This window comes from Eschrichtius robustus, chromosome 12 (genome assembly GCF_028021215.1).
Source record: "Eschrichtius robustus isolate mEscRob2 chromosome 12, mEscRob2.pri, whole genome shotgun sequence".
Classification (NCBI taxonomy): Eukaryota; Metazoa; Chordata; class Mammalia; order Artiodactyla; family Eschrichtiidae; genus Eschrichtius; species Eschrichtius robustus.
Window position 1 is genome coordinate 74637147 of NC_090835.1, and position 16284 is coordinate 74653430.

Genomic DNA, 16284 nt, shown 5'->3' on the forward strand with positions numbered 1-16284 from the left:
CTCTGCACCCACCAACATCCCGCTCTCAGCTGGGGCAGGGCCGTCAGCATGTGGTTTTAGGGTGGAGAATAAACCCCGTCCTAGTTACACACCGGGATCAGGAGGACGGTTATCGCCGTGTGCGTGTGTGTGTGTGTGTGTGTGTGTCCTGGCACCAGGTCTGTCAGTTCCTCAGTCTGAGTCTCCCCTCTAGTGCCTTCTCCTGGGCATAGGAAAGAGGTGCTGCCTCCCTGCTGTCCCCCAGGATTGCCCCCTGCCCCTTCCTCTCTCCCCACTTCTATCCTGGAGTGGCACCTGCAGGCTGGCTGCCCACCAAGGCCCCAGCTGTGTCACTCCCCTGACTATGACATTTGATCTCCCACCTGGGAGGGCTGTGTCCCGAGGCCAAGAGTGGAGAGGCCACATCTACCCCCAGTCTCTCATTCCAGTGGCTCCAGGCTGGTGGATACCCCTCGCTAGGGGAGGAATCCAGTCCATATTCTTCAGCCATTGCCGCAGAAGAAGCCAACTGAGGCATGAGCCAGTGAGGCAGGGGCAGACGCCCCCGGCTATTGGGCCCCTGGCCCAGGCTCCTTGGCTCCATCCTCCCTGCCCCTCCCGGCCCAGGCAGTCCTCCAGGCTGTAGTCAGCTCTGAGTTGTCTTTGCTGTGTCACCAGTGGGTCCTCTCTTTCCAGGGGACAATAAGTCCCCAGAGGGAAAGTGACCCCCCCTTTCTCTGAGCCATGGCCTCCCCTCCAGTGGACCCTCAAGGGCCCCCTGTTCTCTTCAGGAGCTCAGACCCGGAGCCAGGGTGTGGGAACTGGGGGAGAGAGCCCTGATCAGCCTCTGCATGCAAGTCCAGGGACAGGCTGGTCCTGCGGGTGAGGGGCTCTCAGCTGCCCGGTCACAGCCTTCCCTGGAGGTGCCGGCCAGCAGGCAGCAGCAGCGGGAGTGTGGTCCCTGCTGGCTCCCAGGACTCGACGGACAAGCAGCCACAGTCAGATCAGGGCCCATCCAGAGGCCCCGTAGAGGACACTTGGCCCAGGGGCTGGGGGGCTTGGACAGCTCTGGGATCCCCAACACCTTTGTTGACCCCCAACTCTTAGTCACTGTTCCTTCTTCTCCTCCAGGGTGGGACCCTCGGGACACGGGCTGTTTCTGGGGCTCTTTCTTCCCCCAAGGGCATGGGGACGCTTGAAAAGAGCAGAGGGAAACTGAGGACAGAGCCCCGGGTGGGGAGAGGGCAGCCCTAGCTGTCCACCCCTCCCCCCATCAGCTTGATAGTAAGAGGTTCCAAGGCCGATGGGAGCTGAGGTCTCTGTCTGCAAACAGCACACCTGGGGCTTCTCTGCCATCCAGCCAGGGCCCAGGCGTCTGTGGCTCTCAGCAGAATCACCTCAGTGGCTCCCCCCCACCCCCAGGGACTTCCCGCCTGGTGCCCCCTGCTCTGCCCCCTGCCCCCCGCCAGGTTCCGGGCAGCCCAGGGGAACTGAGCGGATGCAGTGCAGCCTCCGGTTCTGGGAAGGCCTGAGTCCAGCGCTGAGTCCTCATCCCCAGCCTGTCCGATCCAGACAGGTCCCCATCTTCACTCCTCCTCTGGTCTCCCGGGACCTCTCTGGGAGAAGCTCCCCCCCACCATACAGTTAAGTGGCTTCAGACCAAGCAGGCTTCCACGGAGGCTCCGGTCTTGTGGATGGGTCCCTCCAGGATCTGGCAGGATCACGGCACATGCTGTAGCCTGCGAGGATGGGGACAGAGATGAAGAGGGCGGTCCTCCTGCTCACCACCCACAGCTCCTGGGCCAGCCCAGCCCCTCTGCCTCTGCCCTCGGCTTCCTGTTGGCTCAGCCCCAGAAGGCTACGCTAAGCTGTCGCTGCCTGCCCACCCGCCTCCCTCACCTGGGTGCTGTACGGTCCTCCTGACTGGACACAGGCGAGGACACACCGCCTGGGGACCGAGGGCAGTCGGGCACTTTGGAAAGGGTGTCAAACCCCCCAGCGCTCTGTCCTCGGGGGGCCAAGAGGGTGGGCGCTACTCACTTCCCATGTGCCTCTTCTTCCAGAACCCATAGACCACGATCAGCATCACAGGCACTGGGAGCAAGGCCAGCACCCCCACGAGCACAGCAGGATAGAAGTCCTGGTGCCTGCGGAGACAGGACAGAGTGCGGAGGAGGTGAGTACCAGGGTGCCCCACCCTGGCCCACGTCCTTCTGCACACCACGCGAGAGGAGTGGGACCAGGGGAAACCTGCCAGTCCCCGCGGGGAGTGATGGCTTCTCTTCCTTGGGGGCCCACCTGTGGGAGAAGGAAGTGAGGTGCTCAGAGGTCAGGGATGAAGCCCCCCACCCCCAGCGAAGGGAAGCATCTCTCCACTTTAGTACCTCTCCTCCATTATTCCCCCAAATCTGCTGAGGACAAGGGCTCTAAGAGACCCCCATTTGTGACAGAAGAAACCAACGTTCTTACTCTCCTCATGGTGACTGAGGATGGCACTTCCCACCTTTGTCCTTTGGAACAGATGCTATAGGTGCCCTGCCTATATTCCCTTGCTGTATCACTTCCATGTACACCAGTCCTCAGCAACTCCATTTAAAAATTTTTTGGCCTGAGGGCTTTCTCTGGTCACTGGTGCTCTCCATGCCACACATGGCAGGCAGCCCTCTACCAATAACCAAGAGAGTGGGTGTATAAGTACCCAAGCTCCCTTGCCCTCCAGGTGGCTGCTAGACACTGGACCCTAGAGTCTCCCCAACGGGATTGAGCTCTTGCTGCCCACAGTGATAACCAGCCTCAGTAAGTTCTCTATCTGCTGCCTTCCCTTCCCTGTCTCACTTCCCCATGCTCTTTCCAGTGTTCCAAATACAATGTGAATCCTGGTCTCAGAGTCCACTCCTCAGGGAACTCAAATTAAAGTGTCCCCATTTCCCACTTCCTACTCCCCAGGCTGCTCCCCTTGTCCGGTCCCTACCCTCTCCTCTTCATCCACAGACTCTTATGCTGACCCAGCCCCTGACCTCCTTTCCCACTGCCTTCATTTCTGTCCCATGTCCATCCCAGCTTCCCTCTCCCACCTCCCGTTCAGCAACAGGCCAAACTGAGTTCCCGGTGGGCGAAAGGGGCTGGTCTGCTGTAACATTTCACCTTGGGGTCTCTTCAGGCACCAAGAACTGTTGCCATGTCTGGGAAAATGGCCTTCAACCCAGGCCCCCCGGGTACCTGCTGGGGGATAATTGGTTGAGGAGAGACCTGCCAGTGGGGCACATTCCCGTGGTGGGCGATCCCGTGGTGCACAGGTGCTCAGCCTTAGTGGGGGTGGAGGCTGGGCCAGCAGCGGAGGCTGCGGCATTGCTGGGAGACGCAGTCACTGTCTGGGACCCCATGGTCCTCCTGGGCCCCGTGGTGGAGGGGCTGGCGCCAGTGAAGCCGTAGCCCGTCACAGAGGTCAGTCTGATGCTCCCTGAGGCAGGGAAGGGCAAGCGTCTAGGCAAGGTGAGGAGTCCAGGTGTGAACACCGTCGTGCTGGTGGTGAAAGGGGCATCAGGGCCTGAGGTGAGGGCTGGGCCTGCTGTGACGACAGTTCCACTCTGGAGGATGGTGGGCAGCTTCGTAAGAGGAGTGTTTCTCTTGGTCGTGGAGGCTGAGGGACGAGAGAGGGAGGAAAGTGGGACTGAGTCGGGGGCCTTGGTGCTGGAAGCAGCTCCCGGCAGCCCACACACTTGTCTGGGTAGGACCTGTCCTCGTCTTGCTCCTTGACCTTGGACCTAGGATTCTGCTCTGCTGAGGGACCAGGTGTGTGCTTGTTCAGAGGGTGAGGTCAGGGAGGAGGAAGTAGGCACAGGAAAGAAGGAAGAGTCTTTCACAAAATTTTTAGTGTCCCCCGTCAGGCCACCTGGGCCAAGAGGACACTTCCCTCCCCACCCCCATCTCTCTTGTCACTCCCTGGACCTTCCTCATTCCTGTAAGTCAGAGATTTCTCTGCTCTGATGTTGAACATGAACTTTCCCAGTTGCTCCATGATTGGTGACTGGGATCCAGAGATGAGGACAAGGAAGCATCAAAGACCCAGATCCCAAAGAACGCCGTGAGCAGCGGGGCCAGGTGCCTTCCTTGGGGGCTTATTAAGAGACACAGGAACTGGTCCTGCCACCCTCATGCATCAGTTCAGGCCTTTATCATCCCATTTGCTAGAAGAAGGCTGGACTTTGGATGGTGGAAGAGGAGGGAGTGGTAAGAGCTGTGAGGGCTCAGTCTAGAAGGCAGTGTTGAGTCTTTCTCATCAGGGAACAGGAAAATAAAGAGAGAGGGATGGTGAGGGGGAGAGGGCTGCTGCTAGCTGCTGCTGCATCCCACTACTATGCATGCAAGGATGCACTCCTGAGGACCAGATGGTCACCGTGGAAGGCGCCCATTTTTCTGGGCAAGGGACCCAGAACAAGTGGCATTGGTGAGGGTGGGGATGGGGGAAGGGGCTGTTCTGGAGCCAGATCTCCCACATCATCCTACTCAGCAGTGTGAAGACCCCCAAAGGACCTTTCAAAGAACTCATACACAGGTGCCTTGGGAGAGCCAGCATTTGGCCACAGAGGATCTAAGAGTGGGCAGAAAAGGAGTGACATCCAACAGAGAGAGACCTGCTACAAGGGTCAGTGAAGTCACACAACCGTTTCCCTCTCCTTCATCCCTGCCTCAATATACCAAGGGGTTGGGAGGGGCAGGACCAGGAGGAGGTGATGGAGAGGAGCACCCCTTCCCTACCTCCTGAGATGAAGGAGGGGGAGTTGGACAGCAGCAGTCCCCCTTCTCCACTTCAAGTGCCTGGGGCCATAAACCTGGTTTTCAAGGGGGACTGGAAGAGCATATATTGCTAGAAGATTGGCATTTTTAATTGCCTGTGCATTTCTTATTTCCTAATAATTGAAAAGGTCTGCAAAGTTGGAACGTCCCCAAACTGTGGTTAAGAGATGGAAAGTGAGATCTGACATAGTACAACAGAGGGATACACTAAGGGAAAAATAAAACCATTTCATGTTTGTATCCCTACAAATTAAGACTGCAATAAACTGGTGTCGACTACTTCCCTAGGGCTAAATCAGAACCGGAGAGGGAAGGAATGAGGTTTGCTCCATATCTTAGAGACAGCAGTTACCCTAGCTCAGACCCAACAGAAGATGGGGATGCAGTTGGTTTAGGGGGACAGGGAAGGGTGGATAATAAGTTTCACAATCACCGGCTGCTCTCTGCAGGCTCTTTGCCTGGCTCCTCACCCTTTCCCATCTTATAAATGTGGAAGGAGCGCAGGGCTACATTCTTGGCCCTCCTCTCGTTTTCTATACTCAAGGGAGAGTTTTGATAATCTTAAAGACAAGGCACAATATCACCTCCTCTAAACTCTCCCATAGCTTCCTATTCTACCTAGGATAAAACTCAAACCACAGATCATGGACTGTAGGGCTGCTGTTTGCCTGTCCAACCTCATCTTCTATCACTCTGCCCCACACTCAATATGGACCAGCTTCTTCTCACCTCAGGGACTTTGCACATGCAATTCTCCCCACCTGGAAAGCCCTTTGAATCACCCACTTTCAACAGGGCTAGAAAGCTCTCATCACACGCAGGCTCTGCTTGATGTCATCTGCTCAGCGAGGTCTTCTCTGATTCCCCACTAATTCAGTAGCTTCCCCCACCACTGAACTTTCTAGTTCATCACATTGTTTTATTTTCTTAAGAACATTTATTGTTATCTGCAACTGTTTATCTGACAATGTGCTATTGCCTGTCACCTCCCATAGGGTAGGAACGGGTCCGGTTTTGCTCACCACTGTATCCTCAGAGCCTAGAATAGTGCCTGGCACAGAATCAGGGCTCAGTGAATATATATTGAACAGATGATTGAATAAAACAAGCACAGAGAGTCCTGAGTTCTAATCTCATCTCGTCCACTTGCTAGTTCTGTGACCCGGACAAAGTCAGAGCCGCAAGGACTTTTTAGATCTCATTTCCTTCATCTGTAAAAGGGTGACAAGAACGCCCATGAAGGTGTCTGTAAAGGAACTGTGAAAACCCCACTGTACATCATGCCTATTGATGGATTATTATTATTGTTATATTTGATGTCAGTGGAGTACAGGGCGGGGAGGACACCCCCCCCAGCATCCCAATGCCCCAGCAGGCCTGCTCACCTGGAGACACTTCCAGCAGGAAGCCCATCAGAGGGTAGAGGATGCCAGAGCTGTTGCGCATGCACCAGTACCGGCCCGAGTCCTGGCGCCTCAGGGCCGCCATGGTGATACTGACCACCTTGGCCTGGGTATCGTCCTGCAGCAAATAGCGCGGCCCCTGCACCCCAACACGGGTGAACACAGTCTCGCACTTCTTCCTCCTGATTTTGCACCAAACCTTACCCTCTATGTGGTTTTTGCGGCTCTTGTAGGAGCACTGCACAGAGAGAGTCTCCCCTTCAAAGTGCCGCACTTTGGAGTACACGCTCTCGACACGGGCACCTGGGGAGACACGACTTGTTGAGAAAGGAGGAAGGAAGCATCTTGAAACTCGAAGCTCGTGGTGAAGGGAGAGGAGGTGGATATTTCTCTGCTGTCATGGAACTCAGAGTGTGAAGAAGAAATACAGCCCAACTCCGATGGAGGGGGACATGGGCTTCTCCCCCAGGGAGCTCTTGGTCTGTTGGAGGAGACACTAGCCCTGCCCTGTAGTTCCCAGACTGATGGGGGAGACAGTAGTCCTGTGCCCTTGGGGAATCCTAAAATGATGAGGAAGATACAGGGCTAGCCCTCCGGGGACTCCTAGTCTGATGGTGGAGACACAGGCGTAGCCCACAGGGAGCCCCTAGTCTAATGAAGGAAACTCAGCCCTTCCACTCAGGGAACTTCAGCAGACGCAGCCGTTTTCTCTGCGGCATTTTCTAGTCTGATGGGAGAGTCATAAGCCCTGTCTTCAGGGTCTTGTGGGAAAGAGTCAGGTCCTGCCCTCAATGAGACAGAGACACAGACGCAAACGCAAGTCATCATTCTGAAATTCCAGAGCACAACGAACTTAGGGAGATAAGAAAATTCAATCTTTGAAAATATTAAGAGTAGTTATTTGTTTCACAAACAGGTTTACTCTAGTCACCTTTTAAATAGCAAGCTGTCTGAGTTCATTCTAGGTGATGTTTAATTTTAAAATATTCTAGTTACCTAAAACCCATAGATCCGATATCCCCAGACATTTATATACACTCCCAATGGAGTGTAAACCAAAGAATTCTACAATTTTTCACTTTTCATATGTTGCCTTCTATGCCTAGGAAGAAGATGTGGTCAGTGAGCTTCATAACCCGTGGTCTGATGGGGAGAGGGTAGAACTAAGGCTGGGGTGGTGAATCGGGGGACAGCGAGAGAGAGAAAGCTGCAGTGAGGGCCCTCCAGCGCTCTACCCACCCTCAGCTTGGCATTTCCTCCTCTAACACCCTCCGAGCCTTCTGCAAACACGCACACAGTTCTCCCCAGTAGGACAGAGTGGACAGCATTTTGGAGTCTAAATAAACATAGGTTAAAACTCAGGTTCTACCGCTGACTAACCATGTGAGCAGATCACTTAATGTCTCTGTTTCTTATCTGTCTCTGGCTGGCTCTGAGAACTGTGCCCCAGGACAGTGCCTTGAATGCAGTACATGCTCAGTGCACGTCTCCTTCTCCCAAATGCAGGTTGCTCCAGACTTTCCCAATGGAACCCAGAGCTGTGATAGCCAAGGGCCCAGCACCCCAGACATCCACCTTAGTTTCCAACCCAGCTGCCACTAGAGTTGAGGCTTGGAGTAAGGTAACGCCCTCTCTCGTATCACTTTGTCCCATGCAAGTTAAATGATCCAACTCAATTATTTGGCAGGTGGCAGGTTTGGGGGACCCCAGGGGACACTCTTCTGCCCTGGAAAAGCGGGTCTCTCTGGGAGAGGCGTACAGATAGGGCGACCTCGGAACGGGTCTCCAGGGCACTGTGTTTATGTGTGCCCACCTTCCACCCCTCACACAGGAGGTGCCCAGAACTGAACAGGAAATGGTAACTTGGTTGTCATGGCAGCGAGCAAGGCAGGATTGGGTGAGGCCCCCTCAAGGAGCATTTAGTAGCTGTGGGGTGGGAGAGATTGCTTCAGGGATTGCTTCCCTACCCCCACCCCAGGACAGGGGGTAGGGACGGAGGTTGTGGCATCAACATTCCAAGAAAAAGCAAGTTCGAAGTGCACACACGTAAGGTAATGATTCCCATAGGAACCAAACAGGGCTTTCCCAACAGAGGCCAAGGGACGAGGGCTTGTTGTGTGTGAGGAAGTGGAGTGGCCCTGGTCAGAGGTCCTGAGGAAGACAGGCAGATAAAGGGGCCCATGCAGAGAGGGTCCAGAGCTTTATCTTAGTTTGTGAGGCCTGGGTTAGCTTTGCCCGGGGCCAGATGCTAGGAGGGAACCTTCTCACTGGTCTCTGGTAAGGAGCTACTAGGTCAGCCAGACCGCCTCCTCCTCTTCCAACTCCAACCCCACAAGATCACTGAGCACGGAAAAGCAGGAAGGGGGTCCAGGAACAGACCACTCCCTCCCCTGTAAGCCACCCACCCACCCTCTCACCTGCGACAGGGCCCTGGAGCCACAGCAGCAGCAGCAGCAGGAAGGTGGGAGCCATGGCGCTGTGCAGTGGGGACGGGCACAAGTCCAGCAGGGGGCAGGGATCCAAGGTTAGGGCCCCAGGCCTATGCTGGACGTGCCACTTGGGGCTGCCAGGGAAGACCTGGGGTTCTAAATATGAAGTTGCCCATTTAGGGAAGTGAGGAAGTTGTGGGACCCACTGTGACCAGCAGACCGCAGGGGCCCGCAGGGCCTGCGAGAGGGCGGTGCTGGTGCAGTTTCCACCCCCTGTTACTCAAAACTTCAGGCAGGTGTGGCTGCTCCACCCGGTCCGGGGCCTCCCAGCCCAGGCAGGGCTCTCAGCGTCAGCAGACTCCTCACCCTCTTTGGATTCCCTCCTGGAATCTGGTCCATTAGGAATGCCAGCCTCTGAAGCCAGTTTTTCATCTAGGGGGCTAGTGTGAGGTTTCTAGAACCTCAGGCACAGACTTCCCTGGAATTCTCTGGGCTCAGAGACCCAGAGATATAGGCTATGGGGCTTGGGTGGGGCGTCTCAGACCCAACGTTTTTCACAAACCCACATTCACAGGGAGTTTCTTGTAAACTCCCATTTGTTTATTCATGCACTCATTCGTGCATGTGTGCGTTCGTTCTGGCACTCTGCCTCTCTCTCTCCCAGGCTCCTGGCTGGTCAGAACAGTCACTCAGGCTCAAACTTGCAAATAACCCCTCACATGCTCAAATGCAACCTTATTTTTGTCATGGTTAGAGTGACAGGAGAAAAGAAGATGCAAATTGTAAGACTCGGAGCATAAAGTTTGGGTTCGGGGAGGAGCCCCTGTGCTCTCACGTATGCGCGCATGCACACACACACACACACAGACACATACACTCACACACTTTCCCATACTCACACACACACACACACACACTCACGCACTTTCTCATACTCACACACACACACACTCACGCACTGTCTCATACTTACACAGGGGGCAGCTGCCTCTCCTTTTCAATGCTCACATCTCCTTACCTTTATCCTTCTCTCTGCCTCTCCTACCAACATCTCTAATCACCCACCAGCTCTGTCCAGACTCCAGCTCCCTGCTGCAGCCTTCCTAATGCAGCCCCAATGCTTCCCCTCCCCCACCTCTTCTCCAGAAACCACGCCCCCGCCCCTTCTTCCCCTGCTCCAGCCCCCAGCCAGCACACAGGCATGCGCACTCAACTTCCTCTCAACCAACCCTATCTCTCCTATACAGCCGCCCAGCTCCAGCTAAAATGACCCAGCATTTGGCCCAAGACCCCACCCTTCACTCAGTCCCCAGGGCTGAGAATCAGAAGGATAGACTTCTGACATCCAGGAGATGTGTCGTAGGCTCCTATGTGCGTGGGGACCCAGGTGGACCCTCATGACTATGTGCCCTCCCCCTACTCACCTATGCCGACTTTCTTCTCCTTAGATAGAACTCGGAGTAAAACGTCCTCAAGTTTGCATGGCCACAGTCTTAAACTGAGCTTGAACCCCCAAATCCCAAAGCAACGAAGTTTTATCTTTGCTGATCCCAAATTTTAGTCTCAACATTCATTCATTTACTCATCAGTTTGTTTGTTCTTACAGTCTTATGTGCTATGCCTGGTGCTGGGCGTTTGGGGTATAGAAATGAGATACAGTTGTTACTTCAGACCTCTCAGCCCCCATAAGACATAGTATGCTTTCCTTATTCACCCTTCCTTTTTCACAGTCTCCCCCAGTTTAACACTGCTCCTCAGACCCCTGAGTTCAGAGGCTGTCTCTCCTCCCAACACGCATGGTATCTTCCTTCCTTTCTTTCCTCCATCAGAACAGTAAATGGCTTCGGGACTCGGGGAAAATCTCATTTATCTCTTGTGGGGACTTCATGTGCTTGGAATAAATGCTTCTATTAAATCCCTGCTGTGTCCCTAGCCCTGAGTGAGGCCTTGTGAAAAGTGCAGTCACTGATAGCTGTGTTGATAAGGATATAAAAATCCAAATGCTCTCATTCCATTGACAGAGAGGTATAAACTGGATCCAATGTTTGCAAGGGAAATTTGGAAGGATTTATCAAAATCTCTAGAACTGTGTATATGTCAATTAGGCTTTTATGTACAAAATAATTTAACATAGCAGGATATTTTTGTGTCTTTCTATTTTGGATTTTTAAAAATTAAGGTCTAATTTGCATAGAGTAAAATTCACCCTTTTCAGTAGAAAGTTCTGGAAGTTTGAGAAACCCATGGGAACTTGTAACCACCACCCTAATCAAGATATAGAAGTGTTTCATTACCCGCCAAAGTTTCCTCGTGTCCTTTTTTAGTCCTCCCCTTGCTCCACCCTCAGTTCCTAGGAAACTGATCTGGGTTTTGTTTTTCCCTGTATAGTTTTGCCCTTTCCAGAATGTTATAAAAATGAACTGGTACAGTGTGTAGCATATTTTTTTTATTGAAGTATAGTTGATTTACAATGTCGTGTTAATTTCTGCTGTACAGCAAAGTGATTCAGTTATACATATATACATTTTTTATATTCTTTTCCATTATGGTTTATCACAGGATATTGAATATAGTTCCCTGTGCTATACAGTAAGACCTTGTTGTTTATCCATTCTATATATAATAGCTTACATCTGCTAATCCCAAACTCCCAATCCATCCCTCCCCCAACCCCCTCTCCCTTGGCAACCACAAGTCTCTTCTCTGTCTGAGTCTGTTTCTGTTTGGTTGATAAGTTCATTTGTGTCATATTTTAGATTCCACATATAAGTGATATATGGTATTTGTCTTTCTGACTTACTTCACTTAGTATGATAATCTCTAGTTCCATCCATGTTGCTGCAAGTGGCATTATTTCGTTCTTTTTTATGGCTGAATAATATTCTATTGTATATATGTACCACACCTTCTTTATCCATTCATCTGTCGATGGACATTTAGGTTGTTTCCATGTCCTGGCTATTGTAAATAGTGCTACTATGAACATAGGGGTGCATGTATCTTTTTGAATTATAGTTTTGTCTGGATATATGCCCAGGAGTGGGATTGCTGGATCATGTAGCAACTCTATTTTTAGTTTTCTGAGGACCCTCCATACTGTTTTCCATAATGGCTGCACCAACTTACATTCCCACCAACAGTGTAGGAGGGTTCCCTTTTCTCCAGCCAAGCATATTAAGTTGGCTTCTTTCACTTAGTATGATGCATTTGAGATGTTGTGTGTTGAGTATATCAGTACTTTGTTTCTTTTTACTTCAAAGCAGAACCCCATTGTATGGCTGTATCACAATTGTTTATACATATGCCTCCCAGTTCAGGGACAATCATATTTGGTTTCCAGTTTGGGGCTATTCCAAATAAGTCAGAAAGAGAAAAATAAATATCATATATTAACGCATATATGTGGAATCTAGAAAAATGGTACAGATGAACTGGTTTGCAAGGCAGAAGTAGAGACACAGATGTAGAGAACAAACGTATGGACACCAAGGGGGGAAAGCAGGGGGGTGGGGGTGGGATGAATTCGGAGACTGGGATTGACACTAATATGTATAAAATAGATAACTAATAAGAACCTGCTGTATAATAAATAAATAAATAAATAAATAAATATTTTAAACTACTACAAATATTTATACACAGGTTTTTGTGTGAACATAGGTTTACATTTCACTTGGGTAAATACCTAGAGTGAAATTGCTGAGTTGTACGGTAAGATTATGTTTAATTTTAAAGAAACTGACTAATTGTTTTTCAAAGTGGCTGCACCGTTTTGCGTTTGCATTGATGTTCCTGTTGCTCCCTATCCTTCCTAGCATTTTATTGTTGTCAGGTATTTTTTTCTCCCATTCTAATAGTGTGTAGTAGTATTCATTGTGATTTTATTTTGCATTTCTCCAATAACTAATGATACTGAATATATTTTATTGTATCTATTTGCCATCAACATATCTTCTTTGAGATGGGTCTCTTCAGATTTTTTCATTTTTTATTTGTTTGTTTTCTTCTTAATGAGTTTGAGGCCTCTTTAGTCTAATATGTCTTTTTTTAATAAATTTATTTATTTTATTTATTTATTTTTGGCTGCATTGGGTCTTCATTGCTGCGCACAGGCTTTCTCTAGTTGCGGCGCATGGGCTTCTCATTGCGGTGGCTTCTCTTGTACAGCACGGGCTCTAGGTGCATGGGCTTCAGTAGTTATGGCACATGGGCTTAGTAGTTGTGGCTCACGGGCCCTAGAGTGCAGGCTCAGTAGTTGTGGCACACAGGCTTAGTTGTTCTGCCGCATGTGGGATCTTCCTGGACCAGGGGTCGAACCCACGTCCCCTGAATTGGCAGGCGGATTCTTAACCACTGCACCACCAGGGAAGTCCCCACAAACATCTTATATCAGTCTTACTGAGATATAATTCACATAATATAAAATTGACCCATTTAAAGTATACACTTCAGTGGTTTTTAGTATATTCACTGAGTTGTACAACCATCACCACAGTCCAGTTTTAGAACATTTCATCACCCCAAAATGAAGCCCCACGCCCATTAGCAGTCACATCCTGTATTAGTTTCCTATTACTGCAAATGTGGTGGCTTAAAACAATAGAGATGTATTCTCTCACAGTTCTGGAGGCCAGAAGTCTGAAGTCGGTATCACTGATCCAAGATCAAGGTATTAGCAAGGCTGTGATCCCTTCAGAGACTCTAAGGAAGAATCTAGTCCTTGCTTCCTCCAGCTTCCAGTGGGTGCCAACATTCTTTGGCTTGTGACTGTATCACTCCAGTCTTCAAAGCCAGCATCTTCAAATCCCTCTGTTCCATCTCCGCATCACCTTCTCTTCTGTGTGTGTTCAAACCTCCCTCTGTCTCCCTGTTATAAGGATACGTGTGATTGCGTTTAGTGCCAGACACATAATCCAGGATAAGCTCCCCATCTCAAAATCCTTAACTTACCACATCTGCAAAGACCCTTGGTTTGCCATATGAGGTAACATTCACAGGTTCTGGGGATTAGGACGTGGATATCCTTGGGGAGGCCATTTTCCAGCTTATCACTCTCCCTTTTCCTGCCTCTCCCCACACTGCAGCCCCAGGCGACCACTACTTTCTATCTTTATAGATTTGCCTATTCTGGACAATTCAAGAAAACAAAATCATATAGTATTGGTGCTTTATGATCAGCTCCTTTAGGGTAGTGTTTTCGGCCATGTTGTAGCAGTACTTTCTGCAACGTTGTATCAGTACTTCATTCCTTTAAATAGCTGAATAAAATTCCATTGTATGGATATACATTTTGTTTATCCACTCATCAGTCAATAGATAGTTTATTTTGTTGAAATTGACAATATGATCCTAAAATTTATACAGAGATGCAAAGGTTATGGAATAGCCAAAACAATCTTGAAAAAGAAAAACAAGTTGAAATACTTACATTATCTGATGTAAATATTTGCTACAGTAATCAAGACAGAGTGGTATTCGTGTAAGGACAAACAGATCAATAGACTAAAATAGAGGATCCAGAAATAGGCCCACATATACAGTAAATCAACGTTTGCTAAAGGTAATTAAATAAGAAAAAAAGTCTTTTTAAAAAATTGATGCTTAAACAACTGGATCAAGGGCAAAAGTGAGCCTCAAGCCTTGCCTCATATAATATATGAAAATTAGTTCAAAATGGACCATAAACCTAAATGTAAAGATTAAAACTATAAAGCTTCTAGAATGTCATTTAGAGGAAAATAAGAGGCTGTTCCTCTTTTTAAAAATTTAAAAAAAGAAAAAAGCCTCACATTAGAGAATATCTTCATGACTTTTGGCTAGTCAAATGTTTTCTAGATAGGACACAAAAAACACTAACCACAAAATTCCAAATTTTGATTAGCTAGACTTAATGAGGAATTAAAATTTTGCCCATCAAACACATATTTAAGGAAACAAAAAGGCAAGCTATGGGTTGGGAGAAAGAACTTGAATCCGGCATATATAAATAACTTTGCTGTATACCTGAAACTAACACCACATTGTAAATCAACTATACTTCAAAAAAAATATGCTTTTAAAGAAAAAAGCTGGGCCCTCCCTGGCGGTCCAGAGGTTAAGACTCCACGCTTCCACTGCAGGGAGTGCAGGTTCAATCCCTGGTCGGGGAGCGAAGATCTCACATGCCACGTGGCACGACCAAAAAATTTAAAAAAAGAAAAAAGCCTCACTTGCTCCCTGTGGCCCAACTCCTCCCCCTCTCCACAGCTCACACCTTCCGCCCCATCACACTCCTTCACTGTTGCTGGGGGAGCCTGAGGATGCCCAAAATGAAACCGTGGTGAAATAAGAGGCTGTTCCTCTTTTCTTTCACTCTGTGCTCTGCCTGTGAGTGGTCAGGGGGCCCTTGGTGGCCTGAGCCGGGTCCTGAGTCCCTCTGGTCCCCGGGGCAATACAGGGACCCCCAGTTCCAGGCATGGGGGAGGTCAATGATGTGTTTCCACCCTGGGAGGTTTTGGGGGGGGGGCAAAGTTTTAATTCGAGGAACTGTAAAGATGGTTCCTAGGAAATGATTGAAAAAATAAATAAATGGGGGAGAACAGACAAATCTCCCATGCAGAAGAATTCCAAATAATTTATGTAGATACTCTGCTCTCAAGGAGGGAAAGCATAACTCCCCACCCCCTAAGCGTGGGCCATCCATAGTGTCCAAAGAGGACAGCATGGAGAAGGGGGGAAGAGTAACTTTATGGTGGACGAGACTGACAGTCACCACCTCAGCCTGGTGATCAAGGTTAAGATCAACAGTGATAATCACATTGATAGCATGAACCCTTGATATGATGTGATGAGAACGGCATTTTACCCCTGCAGTCTTCCTCCCCCAAACCCCTAACCCCATGAGAAAGAACATCAAACAGCTCTCAAATGAAAGACTTTATGAAATACCTGACCAGTACTCCTCAAAACTGTCAAAACCATCAAAAATAAGGAAATTTTAAGAAATGGTCACAGCCAAGAAGAATCTAAGGAGACATGCAGACTCAATGTGATGAGATGTCCTGGGTGGGACCCTGGAACAGAAAAAGGACATTAGGTAAAAGCTAAGGAAATATGAATGAAGTACGAACTTTAGTCAATAATAATATATCATTATTGGTTAAGTAATTATGACAAATGCACCATATTAATGTAAGATATTAGCAATAAGGGAAACTGGGTGTGGGATATATGGGAACTCTGTGTAATATCCTCATTTTTCTCAAACCTAAGACTGCTCTAAAACAAAAAATTTCACTTAAAAAGGGAGAGAGACTATTTGTACAAAATATTTATAAGTACTTGATAGCTAACAAAGAAAACATTTTTAAAACACTTAGTTTGATTAGGCATAAAGAATACCGATTAGGGTCATTTTAAGTGACTAGTTTACTTTAGGTGGGTTTGCTGCACTGCACACCGGTCAGGCATACATTCCAGTGGGTGTTGAATTCACTGTTTTTCCCAGTTGGTTATAACCCAGCTCTCCCTGGGTGTGTTTGGTATTCACAGGGTCCTGTTCAGGTAACGTAATTATCTCAGCTCCCTAAAATGAGCAGAAGTCTCCCTGCCCTGGTCCTGCTGTGGAGCTGGGCCTCCAGGAGCCCCAGGGAGAAGGGTGACAACAGGAGAGAGGAGTTGGGAAGCTGGAGTTTCTG

General features: G+C 49.3%; 1 protein-coding gene across 1 annotated transcript; it reads right to left on the reverse strand.

Annotated features, from left to right (window-relative positions):
• Positions 1 to 1623: 1623 nt before the first annotated feature.
• LOC137773916 (trem-like transcript 2 protein) lies at positions 1624 to 8829 on the reverse strand. Its single transcript, XM_068558999.1, has 5 exons — positions 8597 to 8829; positions 6162 to 6482; positions 3199 to 3619; positions 2020 to 2126; positions 1624 to 1718 (listed from the first exon to the last, which is right to left on the reverse strand). Exons 1-5 carry the CDS (start codon positions 8649 to 8651, stop codon positions 1624 to 1626), a joined length of 999 nt encoding a protein of 332 aa, XP_068415100.1. The 5' UTR covers positions 8652 to 8829.
• Between the last annotated feature and the right edge of the window lie 7455 nt (positions 8830 to 16284).